General features: G+C 40.8%; 1 protein-coding gene across 9 annotated transcripts in view; it reads left to right on the top strand.

Annotated features, from left to right (window-relative positions):
- sash1a (SAM and SH3 domain containing 1a) overlaps positions 1 to 24,374 on the top strand; it is a gene marked incomplete at its 3' end in the record, with an annotated part of 169,927 nt that overhangs the window by 121,400 nt on the left and 24,153 nt on the right. For all 9 annotated transcript variants that reach the window (XM_080882101.1, XM_080882100.1, XM_080882104.1 and 6 more), the window contains 6 exons: positions 7,288 to 7,416; positions 17,554 to 17,604; positions 17,805 to 17,854; positions 22,332 to 22,372; positions 23,244 to 23,333; positions 23,424 to 23,536. In XM_080882101.1, the coding sequence (XP_080738227.1) occupies positions 7,288 to 7,416; positions 17,554 to 17,604; positions 17,805 to 17,854; positions 22,332 to 22,372; positions 23,244 to 23,333; positions 23,424 to 23,536 (474 nt within the window). The remainder of the gene's footprint in view (positions 1 to 7,287; positions 7,417 to 17,553; positions 17,605 to 17,804; positions 17,855 to 22,331; positions 22,373 to 23,243; positions 23,334 to 23,423; positions 23,537 to 24,374) is intronic.

Here is a 24,374-nt window from a genome sequence, read left to right as displayed (position 1 = left end):
CCCATGTTCCAAATCCATCGGTGCTCTGCGTGTAGCCTTGTATTCTACTGGAGTTGGCTCTAGGCTGCCAATGATGAGCTCATACAGCCAAGTCAGTCCGAGATCAAAGCAAACAGGAGTTGATTGTGTGTGGTGTGTTATGCACCGAAAAGTTACCCTTTATGGGTTATATAGTTTTGAGATTCCTGTTGTCTTTGTAAACTGCTGTTATCTCATTCAAGTGAAGTTTAGTGTATGTTACAGGTTTATGCTTTGAAATCGTTATCACTTCAGAGTTGTTCTGTGTTGAGGAAACCAAATTCCTGAAGCAATGTTTTGTGTGGCTTTCAATGCATTCTTTATTTTACTGCCTACATGGGATGTAATAGATCTGTTATCTATTGACACTGGAGTCCCTTTGGTCTGATACTGAGGATGTGTGTATGGTGTACAGAACTGTGTGTATATGGGGAAGGAGAATGCTGACACTAGACCTGGCTCCCAGCCACGCAATTTATCTAGATTTATTGCCTCTGGAGGCATATGTCTGATAGGCTGCTCTCTTTTGTTGGTTTTTTCACCTTGAATGGAATCACGCATACAGGGAAAAGCAACAAGTTTTGCTAAAGTGCACTGCATACACTCCAATGTTTTACCATCATTTTGAAGTCTGTTGCTGTTTTTTCCCATATTAGTTTGTCGTTTTAGATCATCTTATTTTCCTATTTTGCTGTGCAAGAAATTTCAGAAATGTGAACGAATGTAGATTGGCCTCCTCCAGCTTCTGAAAACTAGTGTCTTTAGCAGAATCGGCAAGCCCATAACTGATTTAACGACCGTGATGAAAGAAAAGAACGAACATAACATAACATCTGGCGCGTAGGGCTATGAGATATTACTTTGTTTGTTCTGCAAACTTAAACAGAAATGTCCCTTCATTCCAGGCCAGTATTTCTTTGCTTTTGTTTAATTTGCTTACATGATTCAGTTTCTGCTCGTTTAGAATGCTGCACTTAACTACAGTGTTTCTTTACGTATTGGAAAACATTTCTAAATTGTTAACATTTAACTAAATCATTTCACGGGGAACCTTGAGCTTAACACTTTGCTCACGCTCATATCTCTAAACACATCGTGAGATTCTGAACACAATGAACACCGCGCTCTCCTTCAGCAAAATGGATGCTATATATAACCAACCCACTATGGATTTCAATGCCTTTTGTTTTGCTTGAGAGCTTGCCCTTTGAATTGGGATTTGGTCTTAGCTTGTTGACCCAACTTAGCTCACTGTTGCACATGTGCCTGATCTTTGGTCTTTGCACGTGGAAACAGGCCTAAATACCTCTTTAGAGATAGTTTTCTATCATGATAAAGATCTGGTCAGACTTCTTACTGTTCTCCATCTTCCACAGATTACCGTATGTTTCAGCACACATACCAAACTTGGAAAGTACTCTTAAACTTTAAGCAACCGTTCAGATAAACACCAAAATGCTCCACAGCAAAGTGTTTGTCCTTTGAAAATAGGTTTTCATAATGCTTTAACTGTAAATCAAATGCTGTTTCAATCTGCTTTATATTTTCCCGTCTCTGAGGTTAACCATCCACAGTGACGTGTGGTGCAATGTGTTTAATAAGAATACCTTAGAAAGCCATTCATTTATGTGCGGTTTAAGCTCAGTAAATAGCTCTTGAAGTAATTAAAACTCAAAGGCAGTTTAGGACAGTGTGGCGTAGGAGCTGTGAATTGTTTTAAGTGGTTGGATTTACACATGTCTGAAAAGGGAATTTGCTTCTGCTTGGCCCGCCCCACGTCTGGAGATATGGGGGTGTCCCTCAGAACAGAACTTCACTAGCTTTTAAATTAATCTGAGTTTAAACACAAATGTGCTTTATGAATTTGTACGGAGGCGGTCTAGATTTCAGTTCCTTTTCATTGGATCCCATTTGGGAAATATCCTGTGGGATTTGACTTTAACTGGAATAACTGCTGCTTCACTGCTGCTTATGTAGAGGAGAGACAGAACAGAGATTTCAGATATGCAGTGGCCTAAGGCAAGCTTTCAATTGTACCCCCTCACCGTATAGGAAGGTATGCTCACTAACCTGGACAGCTGACAGTCACTCCCTCTTTCCTTCTCTCCAGAAATTTCTCCTCTGTTTTTTGCTTGAAAGGCCATCTGAATCCACAGCCGTGGTAATATTTTATTTGCCTGCAGGGAGTCCTTGTTGTCTTTTGAAAGGAGTTTTGTGGTGTTTTACACAGTGTGGGTGGTAGTTTGTCCATTTGGAAAACTGATTATGTAGGAGACAGTGCTCCATCTTTAAACCTAAGAATGTGATTCTGCTCTTGAGACGTGATTATTGATTGTGTCTGGGAAATATATGGCTAGATGATGTGACCCCTAGGTGCTTCCTCCCACATAGCATTTTATACATAGTGGCAGCATGTCCTTCAGTTGTCTGCTTTCACTTAAAGCATGGTTAGCTGGGCCAGTTTGTCTTTGCCAACAGTGTTCTCAACACAGTCTATAATAGCTGGATTTAGTCTATTGGTGCCAAGTCCAACTCTGGTCACTTCTCCTTTGCTACCCCTCCCTGACCAGACTTATTATTGAGGTCACTCGGAGATCTGGCAGGTTTCCTCTGCTGCGATGGCAGAGTACTGTTCTGCTCAAGCCACGGATATCCTGAGGAAGCTCTCTAAAAGACTGAGTTGTGGCCCCTGGCCTTACCCTCCTTAACAGTCTTCCTCTACTGGCCTGAAGGCCAACTTTTAGTCAGATGTCTCCTGGTTTGGGGATTTGTTTCGTGCTCACCTGCAGCACTTTTAACATTTGTAAGAATTGCAGCCGGCTGATGCAACACCCAGTGATGTTTTTATCAAATAGTTTTTTGTCAAATGTATATTTTGTGTTATACTGTTAACAGATGGCATGTTCTCTTTCATGTTATTTGTTACCAATAGAATGGTATTAATCCAGAGAAGCAGGGCGGGATTAGTTTATGGAGGCGTTTGAGGAACTAAGTAGATTGATGGATGTAGTAACAACTGGCTAATTTATCTTATGATGTTTGGACTATTGGAGAGGTGATGTATTGTTAGTGTTGGTGACTCAAGAGATTCACTTATAAAAACATTAGTACAGTGCACCACAATGCAACCCAGCTGGCAGCAGTTTCAGTCTGCCAGTCCTGTCCTGAGTTTGCTTAGCAAGTGAAAGTGATCACGCTGCTAACCTTCTAGCATTACATCAGACGGCTCTTTTGTCATCCATTGTCATTGTTCTCGAACACACAAAATGGGTAGACACAAGGGCGTGATTGTAACAATGGTTAATACCATCTACACTTCTATTCAGCCCATGTAAAACTAAACACCGGTATGATAAATGGAGGAATTTGACGTTAAAGGTTGAAACAGAACAAAAATATTTGATTTTTTTTTACGTATTATATACTGGCTTTTCTTCAGCTAATAAACAAGCAAGCTTTTGTTTAGATATTCTGTAACATGATGTGAAGAAGATAAACTGAGTGAAGCTCCAGCCTTAGCAGATATTCTTCTCATGTCACCGATATACCAAGAAAGCGCTTTTGAGCAGATGTTCCCAAGGTTGCAAGTTATCAGTGCCTTGCATGCTAGTTGTGTGAATTACCTTCATTGGGTGCCTTTCACATAGTTTTGACTTTTCCCTCTTAAAGAAACTGTCACTTCAACAGTGCACTGCCTCTTTTGAAAGGACTGATCAGCCCTTTATGTATTCTGTTATATGAAACGCTCAAGCAAAAGTGTTAAATCCTGGGGAATTTCCTCTCCAGATTTATATCATATTTAATTTAAAATACTATATTTAATATGTGCTTGATGTTGGTTACTTGAGTATAAAGCGCTTACTTGGTTTCATTTTCATAATGTAACAGTGGGGGTGCATGTCAATATATATATTTTGTAATTATATTACTTTATTTTTTGGCAATAAATTCATGATTTAAAAAAAAGAGCCTGAAATTGAAGCTGCTGAAGTTTAGCGCACAGGCATGCCTCATGATTAAAGTGATGCTTCTCCAAATTGACTTTCTGAATGTCTGTAGAGGAACCCTGTGTCAGTAAGAATGCAAGGAATTCCATGGCCAATTGACCCGAGGCTACTAAACCTTCATGCTGTTTCCCTTCTCTGTGCAACCTTTGCATACAAAGCATATGCATGTATATCTTTACTTTTTAATATCTAAAATAAAGCAGATTATACGTGATTTGTGTAGAAATACATATTGACTTCATTTTTATTTCTGCCATAGATGTAAATCATCTCTTTTGAAGCAATTGTAAAGGAACTTTAGGTACCGCAAATCATTCAGCATTAATAAGCGCTGTTAATTTCTATTTTGATGGTGGCGCAACATGTCAGCCATTAATTTGCAGTGGTCTTCACACAAACGAGTGATTTGTTAATTTTGTTTTTTTTAAACAAAACGGAAATTTTTCATCTTGAAATTAGAAGTACCCATCGTAATGGAATGATGAGCTTTTGTGACACTTGCACACTCTTTGATTTCATACAAGCGACCTCACCCATTCTTGCTTGGGTGGAGTTTTTGGTACGACTATTGTTGCTATTGTTCAAGTTTAAATGGGGAGTTGGCCTCCTTCACATCGAGGGTGGAGTAGCTGTTACATCACGTACATCGGCACACAGTCATGAAACTAGATGTGTTTATAGTTCTATATGTGCGCATGTAAAGCGGCTTCAGAGTAAGCGTTTTACAGTAAGGATCTTTTGAGACTTATTGCCAACAGAGCCTGTTTTGTTTTAGGTTACATAATGACTTATGCGTTAGAGTCTCTTACCAAATGAAGGATCTCTGTTATCAGATTACAGCGGTTTTATTCTCTTCTCACCAAACAGCTGCCCTGGTTTGTAATCCACAGACTATCCCTTTTCCAGCATCAATGCCTACCCTCCTGCCAAATTTCCAAACAATACTACCACATTTTCACTTCCACTTTGACAGATTTACTCTAAAATGTGGACAAAGCACTTGTTCGTGCGATGACATGACCAGCCATTATGAGAAAACAGCTGGTTTACCTTTTCTTAAGGCTGTGATTCACCCAAAAGCATCTGGAGTCATTATACAACAGAACATGTGAATGTGTCACTGTACAAAGTGACGGTGGAAGTGAAGGCTCGAGGTTCAGCTGTGTCGAGCGCCTATGAGGTAATTCCACTGGTGAATCAGAGGAATCTCAGTCATCTCTGCACACACACGGGGCTTGGGGGGGGGGCTGTTTTAGCAGTCTATCTGAAAACGTCAAAATATATGCAGCTTTACCTGTCCACAGCTGAGAGATAGTACTGCAAGTGGAGACAAAAGACTTGAAAACGTAAATAATTCTTCTGCAAAAAGAAAAAAGAAAAATCCATCACTGTTTAAAAATAAATTGGAGTCGTCGTCTAAAAAAATGATTTGTGCAACTTTAAAACGGGCATTAGTCTTTCTATCTGGATGTTGCAAATATATGTGCACAGTCTTGATGTCTGATTGTAACATTTTGGCATTCTCTAATGAGTGTGCGCTTTCAGTCAATGTGAGGAATGAAGGCGAAAACATGTGTCTGCTTGGGGAGTGTTTCCACTGGGATCCTCAGTCAGCTCAAACCACATGTCTGGCCAAAACAGGATTTCTCAAGAAAAAATGCTGGGAGGACAGATCACAGCAAGCCAAAGTGTGCATTTGAGACAAAGCAATTGTGTGTTTTTTGTTGTTTTATTTTCAGTAATGTGCTCATCTTACAATTAATAAATCATAACTCTGTCTCACCGAGCTGTGTTTGTGATTGGCTTAACTCAGTTTGTTTTGGTCTGATGCTTTTGAAATCCCCAGCATGCAATGTGTGCGCATACTAATGTGTGTTCTCCCCGACTAGACACCTAGGTCTGAAGAAGACCTGTGTGTGTATGCACGGGTGTGCGTGTGACACCTTACTCACAGTGATCCATTCATTTGTGGCCTGGCACCCAGATAGGGAGTCCAGTTGAGAAAGACAGAGACTGAGGGAGACTGTTTGGACCCTGCACAGTGACTCAATGCTAGCTGTCTGCCTGGCACAGATTAGATCAACACTGATGAATATTCAACTGTGGGCCATCACTGCCAGAATGGCCTAGATTTTAACCAAGGCAAGACGCAGGAGATGAGCTTCTCTCCCACAAAAGTTATACAAAAGTTGCTTTATGTCCTGCAAAGAAATATCAATGACTTAATTCAAGAAAGTAATTAATATTTAAGTGCTTTTTTTCTTCCTTTTTTTTTTTAAGCCTTGAGAAAATAATTAAGATATTCTAAATCTGAAAGGTGGGCCGACATAAACACAAGTCACCCTAATTAACTTCATAGATTGCTTTATAACCGGCCCCTTTATGTTGACAGTTTATGTTCAGCTACGCATTTCAATAAAACCTGAATTTAAAATGTGCTCGACTACCTCATAGTGTTATCTTCTTTTTGGTAAGCTCTTTAATGTTTGGAGCAGAACTTCCTCCATTATTCCTAAACAGATCTTCCTCACAAAGGCAGGAACTGTGCTAATGTAAACTGAAGCTTGCCGGAAAAAGTGTGTTTGGGTTGGAGCTTGGTGAATGTCTGAGGAGGTAAAGGGCATCTTGAAATAAAGACAAAAACCCAGGAACAAACCAAGGCCTGCCAGTGACACTGAATGGAACCTGATAAGAATGAATAAATGGGCCTAAAGCCCTTTTACCGGGGGTATTTTTAGGTTTTTTTTGTTTGTGTGGCGTAGTTTGCCGCAGCGTGGTCTCAGTTTGAACGGTAGTTGACACTTTGAAATTAGTGGCATCGCTAAGAAGAATGCATATAAAGAATAATATTGTTTCTACTTATCCAAGAAAATATTTAGTTTATCCAAAACTGCGTAGGAGTGAGAGGGAATGTCTGTGTTAGGCATACAAAAATGCATCCTAGTTAACTTCTATTTGCCACTAATTGTAAGTGTATGTTACATTGGTTATACAAAGTTTTGAGGGGATGTGAATGTCACGCAGTGTGCTAACTCGTTTAGGCTTTTTCCTTTCCCTGCAGTACTGGTGGAATATTGTGAAGTGCAGTTATATGAAAGCGTGGAAAGGAAAGACCAAGTGCAGAAAGTAAATCGAAACAAAGCAGTTGAGTGTTCATAATTCATGCAAAGAGTTTTTCCAGTGGGAGCATTGTCAGCGAAATTATCAGTGGTTTTAGTGGTTTTAGTTTTCTGGCTAAAACTATGCCTCTTCTTCTCCTCAGGATGGTTCTCTGGGCAACATAGATGATCTTGCACAGGAATACTCTGAGTACTACAATACCTGCTTTAGTGACGTCAACGACCGCATGGAGGAGCTACGCAAACGACGAGTCTCCCAGGAACTCGACATGGTAAATACACACTCACCCATGTAATTACCTCGCCTAATGAAATCATGTGAACGGCTATTCATGCACAGCATTTTCTTTGCCTCGCTTCTGAACTTGCATGCTTGATTTTTTTTTTTTTACGCTCTTTACTAACTGCCAGACAAAGAATAGCAGAGACTGAACAAACAAGATGAATTTGTGTTAATGTCCAAGTCTTTCCCCGAGGCCAGTGTGCCTGAACACCACTACAAGTCTTTTTCAGAGAGATGTAGGATACCAAGACACTTCTTTGGTTGCCAAGTTGCAAGTAAATCTATGATGGAATGCTGCTGGTGCTGCTGCAGAGGGCCTAGCTTTGTGCAGCATGCAACCCAATGGGTCCACATGCTTGCAAGAGCAAGTATAAGATGAATTCAGTAAGTCCCTGTAAATAGAACTTGGGCAAATAAATTCTCAAACACACACAAAAACAAATGGTCAATTCTGTTTTTCTGCTAAGCTAGCTGCCGCTCTCCACCACATTTGCTAGAAAGTCAGACATAGTAGTGTTATTGCCTGATAAAACAACGATTCAGTTCTCCATCCACAGACTTTGCACACATTGTTGTCACGTTGGACTTTCTTATTTTAGACCTTGTGCCGATTGTCTCCCCATTTTTCCGCATGTTTTTCTGTCATCACGTTTCCAGTTTAATAGGCGGCCCCTCTTGCTCCAAGGCGACCATGTGGCTCAGCTTGCATTGAAAGGCACAGCTGATTTATTGTGCTGTGCATTTAATGATTTCAGACATCCAGTTGTCACCGCTTTCATGATAGACTGTAAATGCATTTTGCATCTTATTATAGATTAAGTGCTGTCTCTTTGGCTGCAGACTTTGATCTGTGCTTACCTTTCGGGCATTTTTTTTTGTTAGTTTTGAAGGGAAGCTCTCCTTCTGAGTTCTTAAAACAGGGGAAAAGGAAGCTGTGAAGGCTCAGGGGAGGGGTTGGGGGTTGTGCTGAGTGGGACCTGAGCCTGAAGCCCAGTGCAGGAGGAGGCTAACGACATGAATAGTGGAAGAATGAGAAGGAAGGAGGATGAGGGGAATGAAGAGGAGGAGTGGAGTATGTGAGAGCCTGCAGCTGTCCTGCCACTCTGCAGAGTTTGGCAGCAAAATATAGAAGAAAAGAAGAAAAATACATGGAGGAGGGGATATAGGTCAGACAACACCTTATCAAGAGCTCTCAAATGTGCAGTATCAACCCACACTATATGGATTTAACCTTGCCTTGCGTTTGAGTGCAGGCCTTTTTCTAAAATTAGTTTTGGGTGCTGTTCAAGTCCAGAACAGTCTTTTCTTTACCAACCCTTCTAGGATGCAATGGATTAAGACAAACTTTTCTTCTCTTAGACAATATTGTTAAGAGGCATTGTGAAAGTAATACACAAGGCGTGTACCGAGACAGAGCACAGGACACTAAATGAACTGAGAATGAGCTTAGACAGAGCAACGGACACCCAGTCAGAAAGAGAGTAACAAAATGACTGTTACAGCTTTTGAAGTGTGTCCAGAAGTCAGTGGCTGCAAGCCAGCGTCATGCAGTCGTCACCCCTGGGACCAGTGCCAGATGGTTAGGCAAGGTCATAAGAGCCACATTAATAGAGACAGATTTTATTAGTGGAGGTGGATGGTAAAGCAGACAGGACTCCATAAGGCTCACCTCTCTTTAGCCATTGTCTTAATTTTCATGCGTTTCATAATGTCAGATTTATAGATCAGTTATTGATTTAAATTATTATTATTTTTACTAGTACTTAACTTGTTTCTTCAGATCTCTCCTACTATATGCTTTTCAGTTCAGATCTGATCTATGTAGTAGAGATTTTAGGGTAAAAGTCACCTAAGCTTTGACCTTTCTTGGTTTGCAATGCTGTACTAGAGAAGGCTGAAGTTTAGATAAATGTGGTATCGGAGAAGACGCCATGAAAGCTGTCTGGTTGCCAGTAAATCTGTGATGGAAGTCCTCATACTCCAGGTTAAATATAACTTGAGGAAAACACTGACTGGATATTTGCTACTGGAAAATTCCCATGCGAAAGCCCCACTGTCTAAAGTGTTGCTGTGGTCAACATTATAACACCAAAAAGTAAGAAGAAGGCCTTTTTAAGTTTCTGTTCTCCAAAGCATTCTCAACTTGACTCTTGGTACGGCGAGTTTGCTCATGATGGGAACCATTCAGCTTCTCTTTCGGGGTTTTGGGGGCTTTTTGGTTTTTTTGGGCTCTTTTCCTTAAAGTAACGAGAAATGTAACATTTGGATTTTTTTTTCCACTTGCACAATATTATTAGCCTGCTCTTGCATTGTGCCCCTTTTAACATAGTGATGGCTGTCTGTGTTGTTGCAAAGCAAGGGGCTCTCTCTATTAAGAGTTGATGACGGAAGCTCTCGCTTAGATGGCTATCGATGCACCTCCTTTCTGCGTGGCTTCCTCTCAGTTGTTTCTGTGACTCTGTAGTTTTATGAGTTAGTGGGATACAAAGGGTTAAATAAACATGCTCTTTGGGAATGTGGATATGGATTAGCACGACGGCCTCGCAGTTTCCCAGCACTCTTATACATTAACGTTCGGATGCTGCGTGAGGATTTTTATTATTGGAGTGACAGGAAATGCTGGAAAAGAGCAATATATTCAGCAGTTTTAATAAAGTGTGTTGTCTCTAATAACGGGTCAGTAAAAGGTCAGGTCAGAAGGATAAATTATTATTTTTTTTTTTTTGCCTGGGATTCAGTTACATTTTAGTCTTCAGTGTTCTAATTCCTAGCTAAATAAAAAAGAATTTAGTTATATTTTAGAATAAAGTAGATGCATTTGACCGTCCTAATGTATCTTACATCTGTAACCATAAACATGATTTGTTTTTCAGTGTCCCTTTTCAAAATAGGTGCTTCACAGTAGTTTATTTTTACGATAATTTTTAAAAAGTGAGTTTTAAATTTCAGCATAGCAACGAAAATTTGCTTGGCCCAATGTTGAAAACAGTGATGTCGGTGGCTATGGTAGAGGTTACCTCAAATAAAAAACAAAACAATGATTGGCAGCCCACAGATTCCAGGAAATGATCCCAATTTTGGTTAGTAACACAATTCAATCACTGGTTTGCAGATCTGTTTTAGATGTGGACGGATTCTTAAAAGGCACCAAGGCAGAAGTTTGTAAAGGTTTTAACCAGTGGCTTTGAAGTAGCATAAATTATCATTGCATATTATCATTGCTAACAACTGCAATATATGACATTCTTTGGTTTCTGAAGCGGATGATGATCATTTTAAATACTGCTCCATAGAAGTCATCTGAAGTTGAAGTAAATACATTTAGTTAACTTTTGTCTTTTTCTTCTTGTTTCTTCAACATCAAGGCAGTTGGAAAAGTTATTCAAGCTATCTCCATGAGCAGCCACAAAGTCACGCTACAGTTATGTCAGTGCAAGTTTAGTTTAATTCAAAGGGAAGAAAAAAAAAAGTGCCGAAACGCAGACATAAAACACCAGAGGAGGGATCCCTTAAACATGCAGGGACTGGTTGTTGGATGACTAATCTTGTCTGGCCAAGGGAGAGAAATACCAAACTCTACTTTGACATCACTTTCTAACCATAGCACAATAGTATAAATGAAGTACGCTAAATATAAATCAAGAGAGCTCATTTTGGCGTTTGTGGTTGTTGGGCAAACATTTTAACACTTGCTGTTAACCATAATGAGACATTGCACTGCTGTGTGTGGTAATATCTTTGAGGATAATTTTAGATAATTGCATAAACAAAGCATCCTATCAATCATAAATCTGTTCATCGTAACCTGCTAACTCAACGAAGGCGTTTTATTTGTTTTATACCTGAATTGCCTGACAGCCGTGGGTCAAGACTCAGGCACGGACTTGTGTTTTTGTTTTACCGTGAGACGAGGAACCGTGTGGTTAATGCCCACATGAAGTTAAACCATCAAAGTGCGTCAGTTCAGCTGGGTTAAAACTACAGTGTAGAGGAAAGACAAACCGTGTTGTGAACTCTGCTGCTTATTTATCCTTTCTACTCTCAGATTTTTGCCTAGAAACATAGCAAAGTCAAACGCTCAAACAGCAGAGACTTTGTTGCTGTAAGATTGCTTTCAAAGGACGTTCGTGCCGCTGTGTTTTTTTTATTATTGGCAAAACCCTTGTGGAAAGCAAGTGGTATATTTAAATGTATTTTGTGATTTATTTGTCACTAATGGGACATCGGTTGTAATAACTTTGGTATTTGTTTTGAAATACCAAAGCTGAGGAGGATTCTCAAAGCTGAGGAATGCTCCACGCGCTATAAAAGAATGCAGCCCTGTGCGGCGAGCACGTACACACACTCTCCCAGACGTCCTTGGAAGGAAGAGGATGGAGATGTTGGTGTGCTAATGTATTTCTTGTAAAAAAACATTTAGGCAAGCGGCAGCTTGATTGGTGTGGCGTGGTTGAATTTCAGAAAACACAAGTGTGTGTGTGTGTGTGTGTGTGTGTGTGTGTGTGTGTGTGTGTGTGTGTGTGTGTGTGTGTGTGTGTGTGTGTGTGTGGATTTTCCAGAACAGCCAGTCCCGCAGGTTTTGCACTGTGCTGTACTAGTTCCACCTCTAACGTCTTTTTCAGGGATTGCAGTAGGTACCTGTTCCACTACATATCTTTCTACAGGGCTACTTACAGTTGCCCACCCAGGTTCACTCAGCCATGCCAGTTGGCCTACCTCTACTGCGCCACCTGGTCTTTTTGCTACACATACACCTTTTTTTCCATCTGAGGTTGGGAGTAATTTTGGTGAAGTAAAAGTGACTTCAACAGGCTTTTGCAGTGAATGGAATATGTGTTTAGCACTCATCTGTATTTTGAAGCTTTCCCTTTAATTAAAAAAATATATCTGGATCTCCTGTTGCGCAGCTAAACTTTGTTGTAGTTTCCAGGTTAATGATGGAAAGCACTGTGGTTTTTGGAAGTAAAGTCACTTTTCAGTAGCGCTTGTGTGTTAGGGTTTAGTCGTTTCCGATGCCAGTTTCCCTGTGCTCAGACATCGTGATCCTCATTAGTCAGAGCTCTCCCTTCTTTCTCCCTTTCATTTTAACTTAATTCAGTCATGCTTAACCAATCATTCTCCCATCACAATTGCACGCACATACACACTAAGCGAACCATGCACAAGCAACGCCTTTGGACATCTAAGGGGAAAAACGCATGCACGTTCACACGCTTACATGCCACTTTTAGGTAAGTAGGGCAGCATCTTAAGATTTTTCTGCAAAGTTCATGTAAAGGATAGCCTGCCGCCTCTGGGGGGGATGCATTGTGGGATCTATGCTTTATACACACACACGCTCGTAGGCACCGCCTCAAACACAGATTGCCTTGATATTCTCTTTCAAGTAACCGTGTCAGCAAGTTATTCATCGTTTAACTGTGTGTCTGAGAGAAATGGAGATTTACTTTTGGAACCATTTACTGTTTGTCTCATCACATCCTGCTCTGTGACAGATTAATCCCACAGATCTCTAGCGGAGAGTGAACAACATGTAGGTTTTGTTTGTTTTTCACTCATCTTTTCAGCTTTTCACTCTCTTTCCATGTCAGAGATGGCACGCACAGACAGGAAATAAAGGGAAGCTGAGGATGAGTAGGAGGAACAGAGAGCCACATTGTGTCTTATAGGTCTTTTAGTGTGTGTGAAAGTGGGGGCGAGATGTGTGAATGTGTGTAGATGTTCCTTGAACTGGGTTTATGTCTGTGGTGGAATGAATGTGGCGATGCCAGGGTCAGTGTCCGGCTGTATTTTTGTGTTTATCCAATATCCAAGCAGTACAGAGACATTGTACATTAAAATCACTTTTACAACGAGCTGGCATGGTGCTTACAGTTACCCACTGGTGAAACTGGTATCTGTCCTGTAGCTGCTGTCCGGAGAAGCCGCAAAGAGGATCTGATAGCAAAACCAGCCAACCACTACCTTTTAGAAAGCGTTTGTGCACTGTGTTTGCATGGGAGTATACTCCTCATTCACAGCCTCCCTCTTAACGTGGGTCCACAATATTCTGCACAATTCATTTGTTTAAATAGAGCTGCCAAAGTGGTGCTTGCTTAAGGGATGAATGTGTTGTGTCTTTGTCTCTCGTAATCTCTGCCTTTGCAAGAAAAAAGACAAACAGTCCTTTCCGAGATTTTCCTTACGTGCAGCTTGGTGACTGTAGAAACAAGCTTCCACGACTGTAGATGTGTACCTGCTCTTTGACTTATGGGAATCCCCATATTCCCTGGGATGTACAAATTAAATGGTCTTCCGACATGACTTGATTTACTTCACGAAGAAGCTTCCAGTCACATGTCTCTGTCTCGTTGATTGAAGTAACAGACAAATACACAAATGGCCAGTAGGACTTGTGTTGAGCAAAAATTAGGGCTGAACGATTATGGAAAATAATCTAATTGTGATTTTTTGCCCCAATATTGCGATTGCGATGCGATATGCGATTATTTTTTAAGGTCTTTGTCTTCTGTATTATTAAACAAAGACAAGCAATACATCATATAGTATGGCCAATACTATATTACATTAATTTTAAACTGTTCTTTCCTGGAAGACAGACCTCTGTTATGATGACATGAGGTGATGCATGAATTGATGACTGACATTTTTATTTAACTTCTTCAATCACAACAGTATATTTGAACATACACAATAGTTTATTTTTAGCTTACAAACATCTGAGCATAAAGTGCTGACAAGGAACCCTGGTGTAAACATTAAAATGAAAGTCAGTACAATGTGCAGATTGCAGAAATATACATAAAAAAAATCAGTGGCTTTACCACACTCAGTTTTTCGACATCTGTGAACTACTAGACAGTTATTCAATTAAAAAATAATATTAAATAAATAAAACTAATAAATAAAAAATACACACATCTTACTGATCTCTGCAGTCAGTAACATTACACATAAAGTGCAAACATAATAGCAATTGTATAAACACACACACAAACACGCCTTTAAAATTTAAAGGCGTGAAATTGGACGGTCTAGTTCTGATTAGCGTCACCGCTGTCTCGGTGGAGTTTAATAAACTCGGCCGTCTGCTTCTTGCTATCTAAAATATAACCAGACACTGGTGTAAATTCTCGACTGTCTCATACTTCTGTTTAATAAGTTTTCTGTTTGACGTTTAGTCAGCTGTGTGAAAACCAAGGAGGAACCCACCCGGGGGATTAATAAAGTTTTATTTTATCTAATCTAATAACTTTAATCTCAGCCAAACCGATTTACTCACGAACAAACAAAACACTGAAAAAAGCCCAACAATAACATTTTTAGGTTGTCTAAGTGACTTATATATTACGTTTAACCCGAGCAGCGAAACTCCGCGGTGATCTGAAAATGATGTGCCGGGAGTTGTGCCGTTCTCGGCCGCATCAGTAACCCTCGAGCTCCCGGCTAGCTGTCGAGCTGGTGGGTAGCAGACGCCTCTGAAAACGTCGAAGCACTTTTGCAAATATGGGATATCTTGATAAATCGAGCAGATATTTGATGTTTACACAACTACTTTCTCGCCTGAAAATATGTTAAAAGTTTATTTTGTGACCCAGAAAGATTAGTATGAGTAATTTTAAAACTTAGTAGCGGCCGCCATTGCTGGAAACTGGAGTTTGGCTGGGCCGCGCTATGAATTCTGGGATATGGTAGTAATTTGGACAGCCTTCGGCGCGTCGCTGTGACGTAATCGGTCTACAAATGCGGCCTCAGGAGGATGCAGCCCATGAATTTGGACATGTCCAGAGTATAATCGCAGCCTTTGCGGTTAGAAAATTGCACTTGATCATGTCGCGATATTATCGCAAATGCGATATATCGTTCAGCCCTAGCAAAAATGATTGTTTAATGACTGTCTCGCTAAAATCCTTACAGCCACCTCTCAGTTGTGTGTGGTTATTGTGGGACTTGGGCTAATTTAGAGGTTTTAAGCCACTTTAGCACTTCAGGTCCTCTGCTCATTTGACTTGCAACTTACGGTTGTTCCAAAGTTCCAAAGAACGCTTAAAGGTAGTTATGTCACTCCTGACTAATACACTTGCTCATGCCTTACTCATGTTCATGGGGCAACAGTGTGGAAGGATTGCACTCCCTCAACCATTATATGAATATAAAAAGGTTAAACTGGAGGTCGTCCAGATTAGGAAGCGTGACTCTCTTAACTGTAGGAAACTGTCTGTGTTATGCTTCCCGTGACTGCTGTCCTACAGCTTAATACCTGGGTGTGGAGATGCAGGATGAGGATGCCAATTTCCTTTCCCGCTCTCCATTTCGGGGAAATTCTAGATTACATTTGTCTTTTGTTAATGGGCTTATAATAGAGAATTTTTTACTGATTGTAGAAGTCAAGACAGTCCAAGTAACCCTCAACCATCCCCTATATCGTGTTTGTTATCCTGCAGCGAGAGAGCCAGTGAAACGGAAAGCTTAGAGTTCTGTAGAAAGATGGGGAAATAGTTTTTAATTTTAGATGTGTTAAGAAATCCTGGACAATTTCAATATAATAGGACAGACAAAATAACCAAAAATAAAAATGTAATATCAGCATTTACATCGGGACTTGTTTCCTGTAATTCTTCATGAACTGCTAAATAATAAAGGTCAGACAGAAAGAAAGTGGAAGTGCGAACTTGTCTTAGATTTTGGTTTCTATTCTTAGGTGGACCTGATAAATCTCATAAATGTTGCTGACAGTGACCCAAACCAAAGGGGTCTTCACGAGGGTCTTCACCTTTTTTGTAATTCGATGACCCATCTGGTTGAAGACCCCCAAACCCAAGCCCTGCATACTCTGATCATTTATTAGTGCTTCATTAGTAGTTTTAGCAATGTTATAATTGACATTTTCTTACATATGTTGCAAATTAAGGCAACTAATGGGGTCTTTTCCAGTCTTGCTTACTCACATGATAGAAGGGATGACAACAAATTAAGAGTGAAGTCACATAATGATAACTGTGCAACGAGTAGGGGTATGACCTTCAGCAAATAAGAGCTTTGTCCTGATGTTAACCTCAGATGTTGGGTCTTCAAGCCTGAGAGCCTTTGGAAAAAATATGCTCACCAGCCTTAAGCAAGTTGTTGACTGTGTCTGTTTCTGTGCTGGTTAGTGGCCTGAAGTTTAAAAACAGTGGTAGCACTGGGCAAGTCTCAGTATAGGGAGTCATGATATCTCCTGCTTGACAGTTCAAAAGGACACAAGAGTGCCGCCAGAACTATGTAGTCAGCCATTCCCTCAAGGAGTCTAATTGGCTATTAATACTCACACGCTGCAAGTTAAAATCTTGTTGCAGACTCGCTGTGATGGTATCTGCCTCAGTGTCTGCCTTTATTCAGCACTTTATTCAAGACACATCTGTATCTGGAGTTGTTATAAATGCACCTGCTTCAGACACATTCATTAGCTCCAGCCAAGTAGTGCAAACACACTGACAGCGAGTTTAAAAGCTGGAAAAACTTGGCAACATTTTGTGTATAAAGAGAGTTTAAAAATAAATGCGATTTATATTGTTTTCATACAGTTGTAGTGAAAGCCACCGTTAAATTTACGAGCAAAGCTCAGCCAGGTCTGGATGTCTGTTTTGCATGTCTGCCTGTGCAGTTAGTCAAATATGGCATGTTGTATTCTAATGTAAGATAAGAGGCAAACTAGCAGGTGTTTGTCTTGAGTGAAGCGAGTTTACTGATGTAATTGTCATTACAAAATCAGATGCACGGAGCCAGTTTTGCAGGTGCAGAGTTACATTTCAGAACTGTTCACGCAGACTGGGGCGCCTGAAGCAAGTCATGACTTGCCCAGCAGCAGTTGTTGGTGTACACACACATGCTTGTGTTTGTTTTGACGCCTTTTCAAGTATGTCTGACTCTGACAATAATAAAAAAAAAAAACCGTCTGTACATGCATGAGTGCACTGTGAAGCATTCCCTCCACTGTTGCTGTATTTTTTATTTTTTATTTTTTTTTATCCTTTCGTCTTTAGCTTTCTTTAAAGAACTATTTTACTTTCCCGGTGTTGTGATTTGCTCCTTTGCCTCTTGGATTGTGATGCTTGACCTTCTCACTCCTCCCCATCTAATTTTTCAGGAGAAACAAGACCCAAGCAGCACCTCTCTGCAGCTCCGTAATGAGATCCAGGTAGGCGAAGACACCTGCATAAGAGTAGCACTTGTGAAATACCGTCAATTCAATTCAATTCAATTTTATTTATATAGCGCCAAATCACAACAAAAGTCGCCTCAAGGCGCTTCATAGATACAGAGAAATCAGATGTCAGATGTCATTGTTACCAAAAGTCTGACACGTGCCTCCACCCCCTTCCTTGTCTCTCTCTCCAGGAATCTTTAGGCTTCAGCAGCGAGGTGTCCACTCCTGAAACGGACAGAAAGTAAGTTTCCATTTTTGTCCCTGATAAAATGTGACTGTAGCAAATGCGCATCTGTGAAGTATGCTTGGATTGAGATGTCTGTCTGCTGCATTTCCAAACAATTTGCAGCCTGTGTCTGGCTCATATCAAGTTGTGCATGCCTGCACACAAAATCTTTCTTCATGTCCACGGCTAAATATGGAGAGAAATACACACAGCTTCAGACACAGCTAATGTGTTTGGTAGATCTATTATGTGGAACCTTGTTTTGTTTTTTTGGTTTGTTTTTTTTAAAGCAGAAGATGCTAGTTTACGTGTGCATATTTGCTCTAATGATGGTAATAAAACATTACCCACTGACTATTTAGAAGGTCATTTTCAAGAGAGTTTAAAGTTAAGGAGCAATCTGCACTAATGGACGTCTCGAAAAAGATGTAGTTGGTCTTCCATGCCTCTCTGCTCACATTGCTGCTGCAGTTAAAGGAAACCCAGTGACTGCTTCCTCTGGCTGACTCGCTTGGACCAGCAGCCATTCTCTATTCTCCAGGCCGTCTATACTTCCTTCCTGCCTTTGTGTTCTGCGATGTACAGGGGGGGGAGACGGAGAGGGTGATGGCCAAAAGATTAGAGCAAAAGAGCATGAACGAAAGAGCAGGATGGAACTGGGCATGGGTGGGGTTCCTTTTTACTGGATCCTGTTACACAAAAGTATGTTCTTTTTTTTTGAATACCACTGTATTTTGCTTGCATAAAATTTCTAGGTCGTAGCCCACCATGAGGTCACTGTTATACAATGCTATGCAAATTTAAAGCGATCCAAGTTGGCTAAATGGCCTGATCGCACACACACGGTCGCTTTATGGCCACGTATGTTTGATAAATGAGACGGCATGTTAAGAATATATTTGTTTCCTCATGACGAGTTGTCTAGTAAAGACCTCGTTACAAAATAAGCTCCTTGGGCAGTGTTGGTCATTGGTAGTGATAAAGAAAACCCCCAAATTTTAGGAAAGTAATCAGCCCCGGTGGAGCTGCCATCTTCACGTGATGACCAGTGAAGTGCATACCGCAGACATGATCTCTATTCCCATGGCTTTATATGTTGCACAGACAAATGCAGAAGATGATGGGATCCAGATGCCAAAATGACGTCTCTCTACTGTTTGAAAGAGACCCTAAAAGAGCCCCTAACTGTACTATATTATCCATTTTCTTACTGTCAGTCTGGTTTCTTTCTCAGGCGTTGCATGGTTTCTCTTTCCCTTACCATCACCAATAAATATATTTATATATATATATGTGTGTGTATAATATAACTTGTAAACCTACCATTCTCTGAGTTTTTATTCTTAAATTACAAAACTTCCCACATCGCACTTGTAATAACCCTCTTTGTTTTAATCTATCATTCACTGGCAGCCTGTCTGCTCCCACTCACCCCAGTTCTCTTCTCTATTAAGTTGTCCATTGTCCACTTTCCACCATGGTGAATGGATTTCAGGTGGAGTGATTTATCATGTGCAGGCAGACTGATAGGCATGCCCCGTGCATTCCTGGGACCCGATTCCTTACAGCCGCACAAAAGGCACGCTTGCACGTTCATGCGCACAAGCACGGGTACCCCACTGTCGCCTCTTTGCGGGACAATAGCAGGCAGATAAGATTTCCCAGTCTTCATCCAGGGGCTGGAGTCACCCTTCTTTTCCCTGTTTCTATGTCACTTTGTTGGCAAGACGTGGGCACAGCTCTGATTGTGCCGGGTTTACAAGTGGTGTTGACAGAGAGCTCCCAGAAGGCTGAAAGATTCAAGTTTGCAACATCCTGTTTTTGGAAGCTGATTGGTTGGTGGATATTGCTGTGCAGAATGGGCACCTTGCTTATCAGTAAGGTTAAAAAAAAAAAAGAGGTAAATGGATTTTGATGAAAACGCACATGCAGAAACAGAATATACGAATTGGCGGCTCCAACTGGGTTTGAAAATGCTAGTGCGCTTAGAGGCATCTGTGCTGCTGGAAAGCGCAATAATCAGATGGAAGAATCGGTTTCAGAACAAGCACCACGTTGGGAAACTAAAGCACCTTGTCAGCACATTTACCTTGTGCTGGTGAGTATTGTAGCCTTAAGTTGAACAAAGTAGATGGCAAGTTGAACGACAGGAAAGTGCGCTCGTAGTTGATATCCACGTACTTTTTCAGCTAAGCGCATAATTTTCTATTTTCCTGCCTTCCCTTTTGCAGTGACCTCTCTGACTCCCTAAAGAGGTCGTCCCTCTGTTCTTCCTGTGGACACTGCTACCGTCATACTGTCACCTCTCATTGTTTCGTCAAGAACACCGGGGATTGCTTTGCTCCAGGTGGCCAACCTTGTAACCACACAAAAAACACAGTGTCTGTGTACAAACATGCGTCCATTCCCGTAATTTCACCTGAGCGCAGTGCAAAAAAATGGCAGTAAGATGCCATTAAACATGAGCTCACACAGCTGTGTTCAAATCTTCCCATGTGCTGGTTTATCATCATCTGCTCTAGACAGCACCTCTGTCACACAGCATATGAGCTATATTACATATCTGCAGTAGTTTCAAAGCCCTGTACTGTAACACAAATGGTACTTGCAGCTTATCATTTTGAAAATTACTCATGCTGTTCATCCCAGCTAGGAATAGTGCTCACAAACATATCATTTTCAGAGCGCAAAGCAAGCATTCACGCATAGTGAATATGGGCTTAAATAAGCAAACACATGGTAACTTTAATTTTCATATTGTACACACATCATGAGAAGCAACCTGTGCTTGTCCTGGACAGGTTCAACCCATAGTAGAGATACTGTATGTTATACAGTACCTCTGTTAGCAGTTACATGTTCCCTTCTCACTGCAGAGAGGAGAATTGAAATAGGAAGGCATGCCAAAGATTTAAGGTTAAACCAATTAAGTTGCCTAGCCACACTATGCTGGGTTAACACACTTTTGGAAGACATTCAGGCTCTTTTAGCGAGCGGATGTGTGCGCGTGAGTGCATGTCTCTGTGCGCTGCATGGGAGGTTAATTTATAGAGCATGAAGGTGGGGTGGGGGGTGACGATGCCGCTACAGAAAAGCTTCTATTGAGGGAGTTCTTTTAGCATTAGCTTTGGCCCTAGCCTGTCTGGGAGGGGGAGCAGAGGAGTAAACCATACAGGCATCCATTCAATTAGCATCTCATTACGTTGCCATGGCAGCCGGGCTTTAAGCCGTGCAAAGATTTCCCATTGCACCTAGACAAGGGCTACCATATTTGAACAAATGTACGTGGTCGCATGCGCGCGCATACAGGGCCGTGTACCAACTGGAGAGGAAAAGTGACCTGTTCATCTTGTTTTGATCCCGTCACTCTCTTTCATGATGCTTCAGCGACAACCACCTGTCTTTGTGTGTGACTCAGCAGCTGTATGCACGTGCGCAGTTGGCTGAATTCACAGACGGGTGTGTGAAAACCGGCCGGTAAGAGACGGTAAAAGAGCGAGACATGCCTTTAGAAGAGAGATTAGCTTAATAAGTCTCTTAGGTTATCAGCTGGATAAATTTAAAGTACTCTGTTCCCCCTGTGATTTATTTCCATTTAACTGAAAGAACAGCTTACAGTGTGCAGCCACCACCACTCATTATCACTCCCACACTATTATACATGAAAACTCAATATTTTTTGCTTTATCCACAACTTTTAAGACCAAAATAGAGTTCTTGATGTGGTTTGTCAACTTCTGCATAACCAGGGAGTCAGCTGAGATCCAACATGCTGCTGAACTTTCGAGAAAATGGCAAGAGGTTGCTCATACATGGCTTTTTCATCAGAACACCGCAGTTCATGTTTTACCAGAGGCTTTTACTTCTTTTTTTTTTTTTTTTTGAGACAGATTTATGCGCACATTGGGGTATTTGTTTTTACTCACACATTTTCCATTTCTATCTCTCTCTATGCCCTTAGTTTCAGTCTCCCATCTCTCTTCCTCGTGACTGTCTATCCTGTGGAGGGAAGTGGAAACACAAACAGGCTGAGTCTGCCCTGTGGTTTCTCCTCCTCCTCCTACCCCATCTGTCTCCTTCTGTTTCTCTATTCCTCAGTTCCTTACTTTCCCTCTTCAATCTGCGCACCACTGTTAAATGGTTGTTCTTCCATTCGTCTTGTTGACCTTCCTGCTTTCTGTACTGCTCCTTAAACACTTCTGTATTACTGCCATCTTCATCTTACCCACTTGTTTTTGCAGCAGGGGTGTTGTTACCCACATCTCTTTTCCTCCCTCTCCCTCTCAAGCCTCAGGAGCCTGGTCTAAATCACTAAAGTACCATCACTGACCCCAAGTGGTGGATACACAGAAATGCAGACCCACTCCCTGAACGTGTATAATTGTCGCTGAGCATCAGTGTTCTTTTTATGTGGTTCACTGAGATTAGAAGAGACACTGTAAATTTTTCTTTTTTTTTTTTTAAACAGTGATATTTTTCTGTTTTCTTTCAGAATGTCTCTACACAAGTCCAGCTCTGAAGATGGATCTGGAGGTAAATAGATTTCAAGTCAATATACAATTATGCCACCTTGAACCCAGCTGGACTTCCAGTAACGGTGCAAAGTGTCTGGGCTAAATTGCCTATTTTTGACACTATCTGTGGGATAGTCACTACGTTTTGATGCTCTTTTAGGGTAATCATAATCTCCTTGCTGTTTTTAATCTGTTTAGATTTTGGTTGCGTAGGTGAGGCAAAATAACTGTTTATGTAAACCTCCAATATCATTTTACATGTCCTACATCAAGCAGGGTGGAAGCATAAGTGGGTACCCTGTGTGGTTTAACCTCAGGATCTCTCACACCTAAAACCAGCATCATACTCACATCTTTATTCACACCTTCTCAGGTCTGGACGATGAGGCAGCAGAAGTTTGAATGAAGTGTAATATTGCATTTTAGTTTTACATTAATTAATTTAGTAAACATATAAAATTTTAGAGTGAAACACATTCCAGTCATGGGTAGAGATCTTATGAAAACAGTTATATTTTGTCTCCTGTGCTCAGGAGAAGGTTTGTTAGATTTGAGAAGTAAAATCCTGATGATGTCATAGTGGGATCGTCAATTTTGCCTTTGATATAAACTCAAGCTGTGGTTTAAAAGACACTGACATTTATCAGACAGAGTAATTCTAATGAAATTCCATTACAGGATTAACCATTGTAGAGTACATACTAGTGTTTAATAACTGAGTTGTTTTGACTGACCTAGTTTTCGTGTTTAAAGCACTGAAACACTGAACCGAACAGTTTCTTTCCTGTATTCCTGAAACAGCAAAGTGCATAACCCGGTTTAGTGTATTTCTCATGCTCATTGTGTTTTCTTGCTTGTGTGTAACCTCGTCTTTTATTTCCTCCCTTAAGGTAAATGGGACAGTAAGAAGAAGAACAAATCTTTTTGGCAGAACTTCCGCAAATCTCAGCACAAACCCGTTGTACGACAGACGTCCAAAGGTTTGTGCGGCTCTATTGTACACATTAGGTTCACCAGATATTTGTTGCTTCGTGTTTTCCTTTTTGCTCATTGGTCTTTACCACAATCAGGAGAAGATATTGGCTACGTGGCCAGCGAGATCACCATGAGCGATGAGGAGCGGATCCAGCTGATGATGATGGTGAAAGAGAAGATGATCACCGTAGAAGAAGCTCTGGCTCGGGTAGGAACCTCCCTCATTGTCTCTTGCACTTTATCCCCTCCCTCATCGACCCTCATGCCCCAACGACTGATGGGCTGTAATCTTCTTTAAACCCTCCCTTTCTTCATACTCCCTCAGCAGCTCTGGCTTTCTAAAACGACTTACTCTTACTAACCAACCCCCTCCCTTTTTACCCTATATATATTCCCTATATATATATATATATATATATATATATATATATATATATATATATTATTTTTATTTTTTATTTTTTTTTTGCGCCTGCATTGTCCTCTTTACACACACAGCACACACACAGCACACACACATAACTCCAGACTTAATGGTGTCTCCAGAGGTTGAGGAGTCCAGGGATTTTGGAGTGTGAGCTCTTGGAGTGTGTGGGTGTGTTGTTCAGCTCATACTTGCGAGGTTGACGGTCATAGTAGCTCAATAGCCCCATCTGTTGGAGGGATTCTGTGGTGCATTGTGGTCTTTCTCTTTAGTTGGACATGGTGGATATTCATTTGGCTGTCCTATCCATTTTTTTCCCCAATGCACTTTCATTTTGATCTGACTCTCAATCAATATCTGTTGATTGGTTTGTGACTTTTCTGTCGTCTGTTTTTTTTTTCTTCATCTCCTCCCCTTCTGTCAATTTCAATTTATGGTGCTTTTCTCCTGGGTAGCATGCCGGGCCATCAGAGTTAGAAGACTGGATTGCTCTCCCAAAGGCAGATGTTAATTTTCCTTTTACATGTCTTTTTATTTTCTTCCAGGATATTAATTTTAAATTGGAGGATTTTACCTGTCTTATGATTGACATTCTGTCAAACCAATCATAGAATCTGAAAAA

This window comes from Rhamphochromis sp. 'chilingali' (genome assembly GCF_963969265.1).
Source record: "Rhamphochromis sp. 'chilingali' genome assembly, chromosome: 5".
NCBI classification, from domain to species: domain Eukaryota; kingdom Metazoa; phylum Chordata; class Actinopteri; order Cichliformes; family Cichlidae; genus Rhamphochromis; species Rhamphochromis sp. 'chilingali'.
Note: the sequence above shows the minus strand (reverse complement) of the source record. Positions and strands in the feature narration are given on the sequence as shown.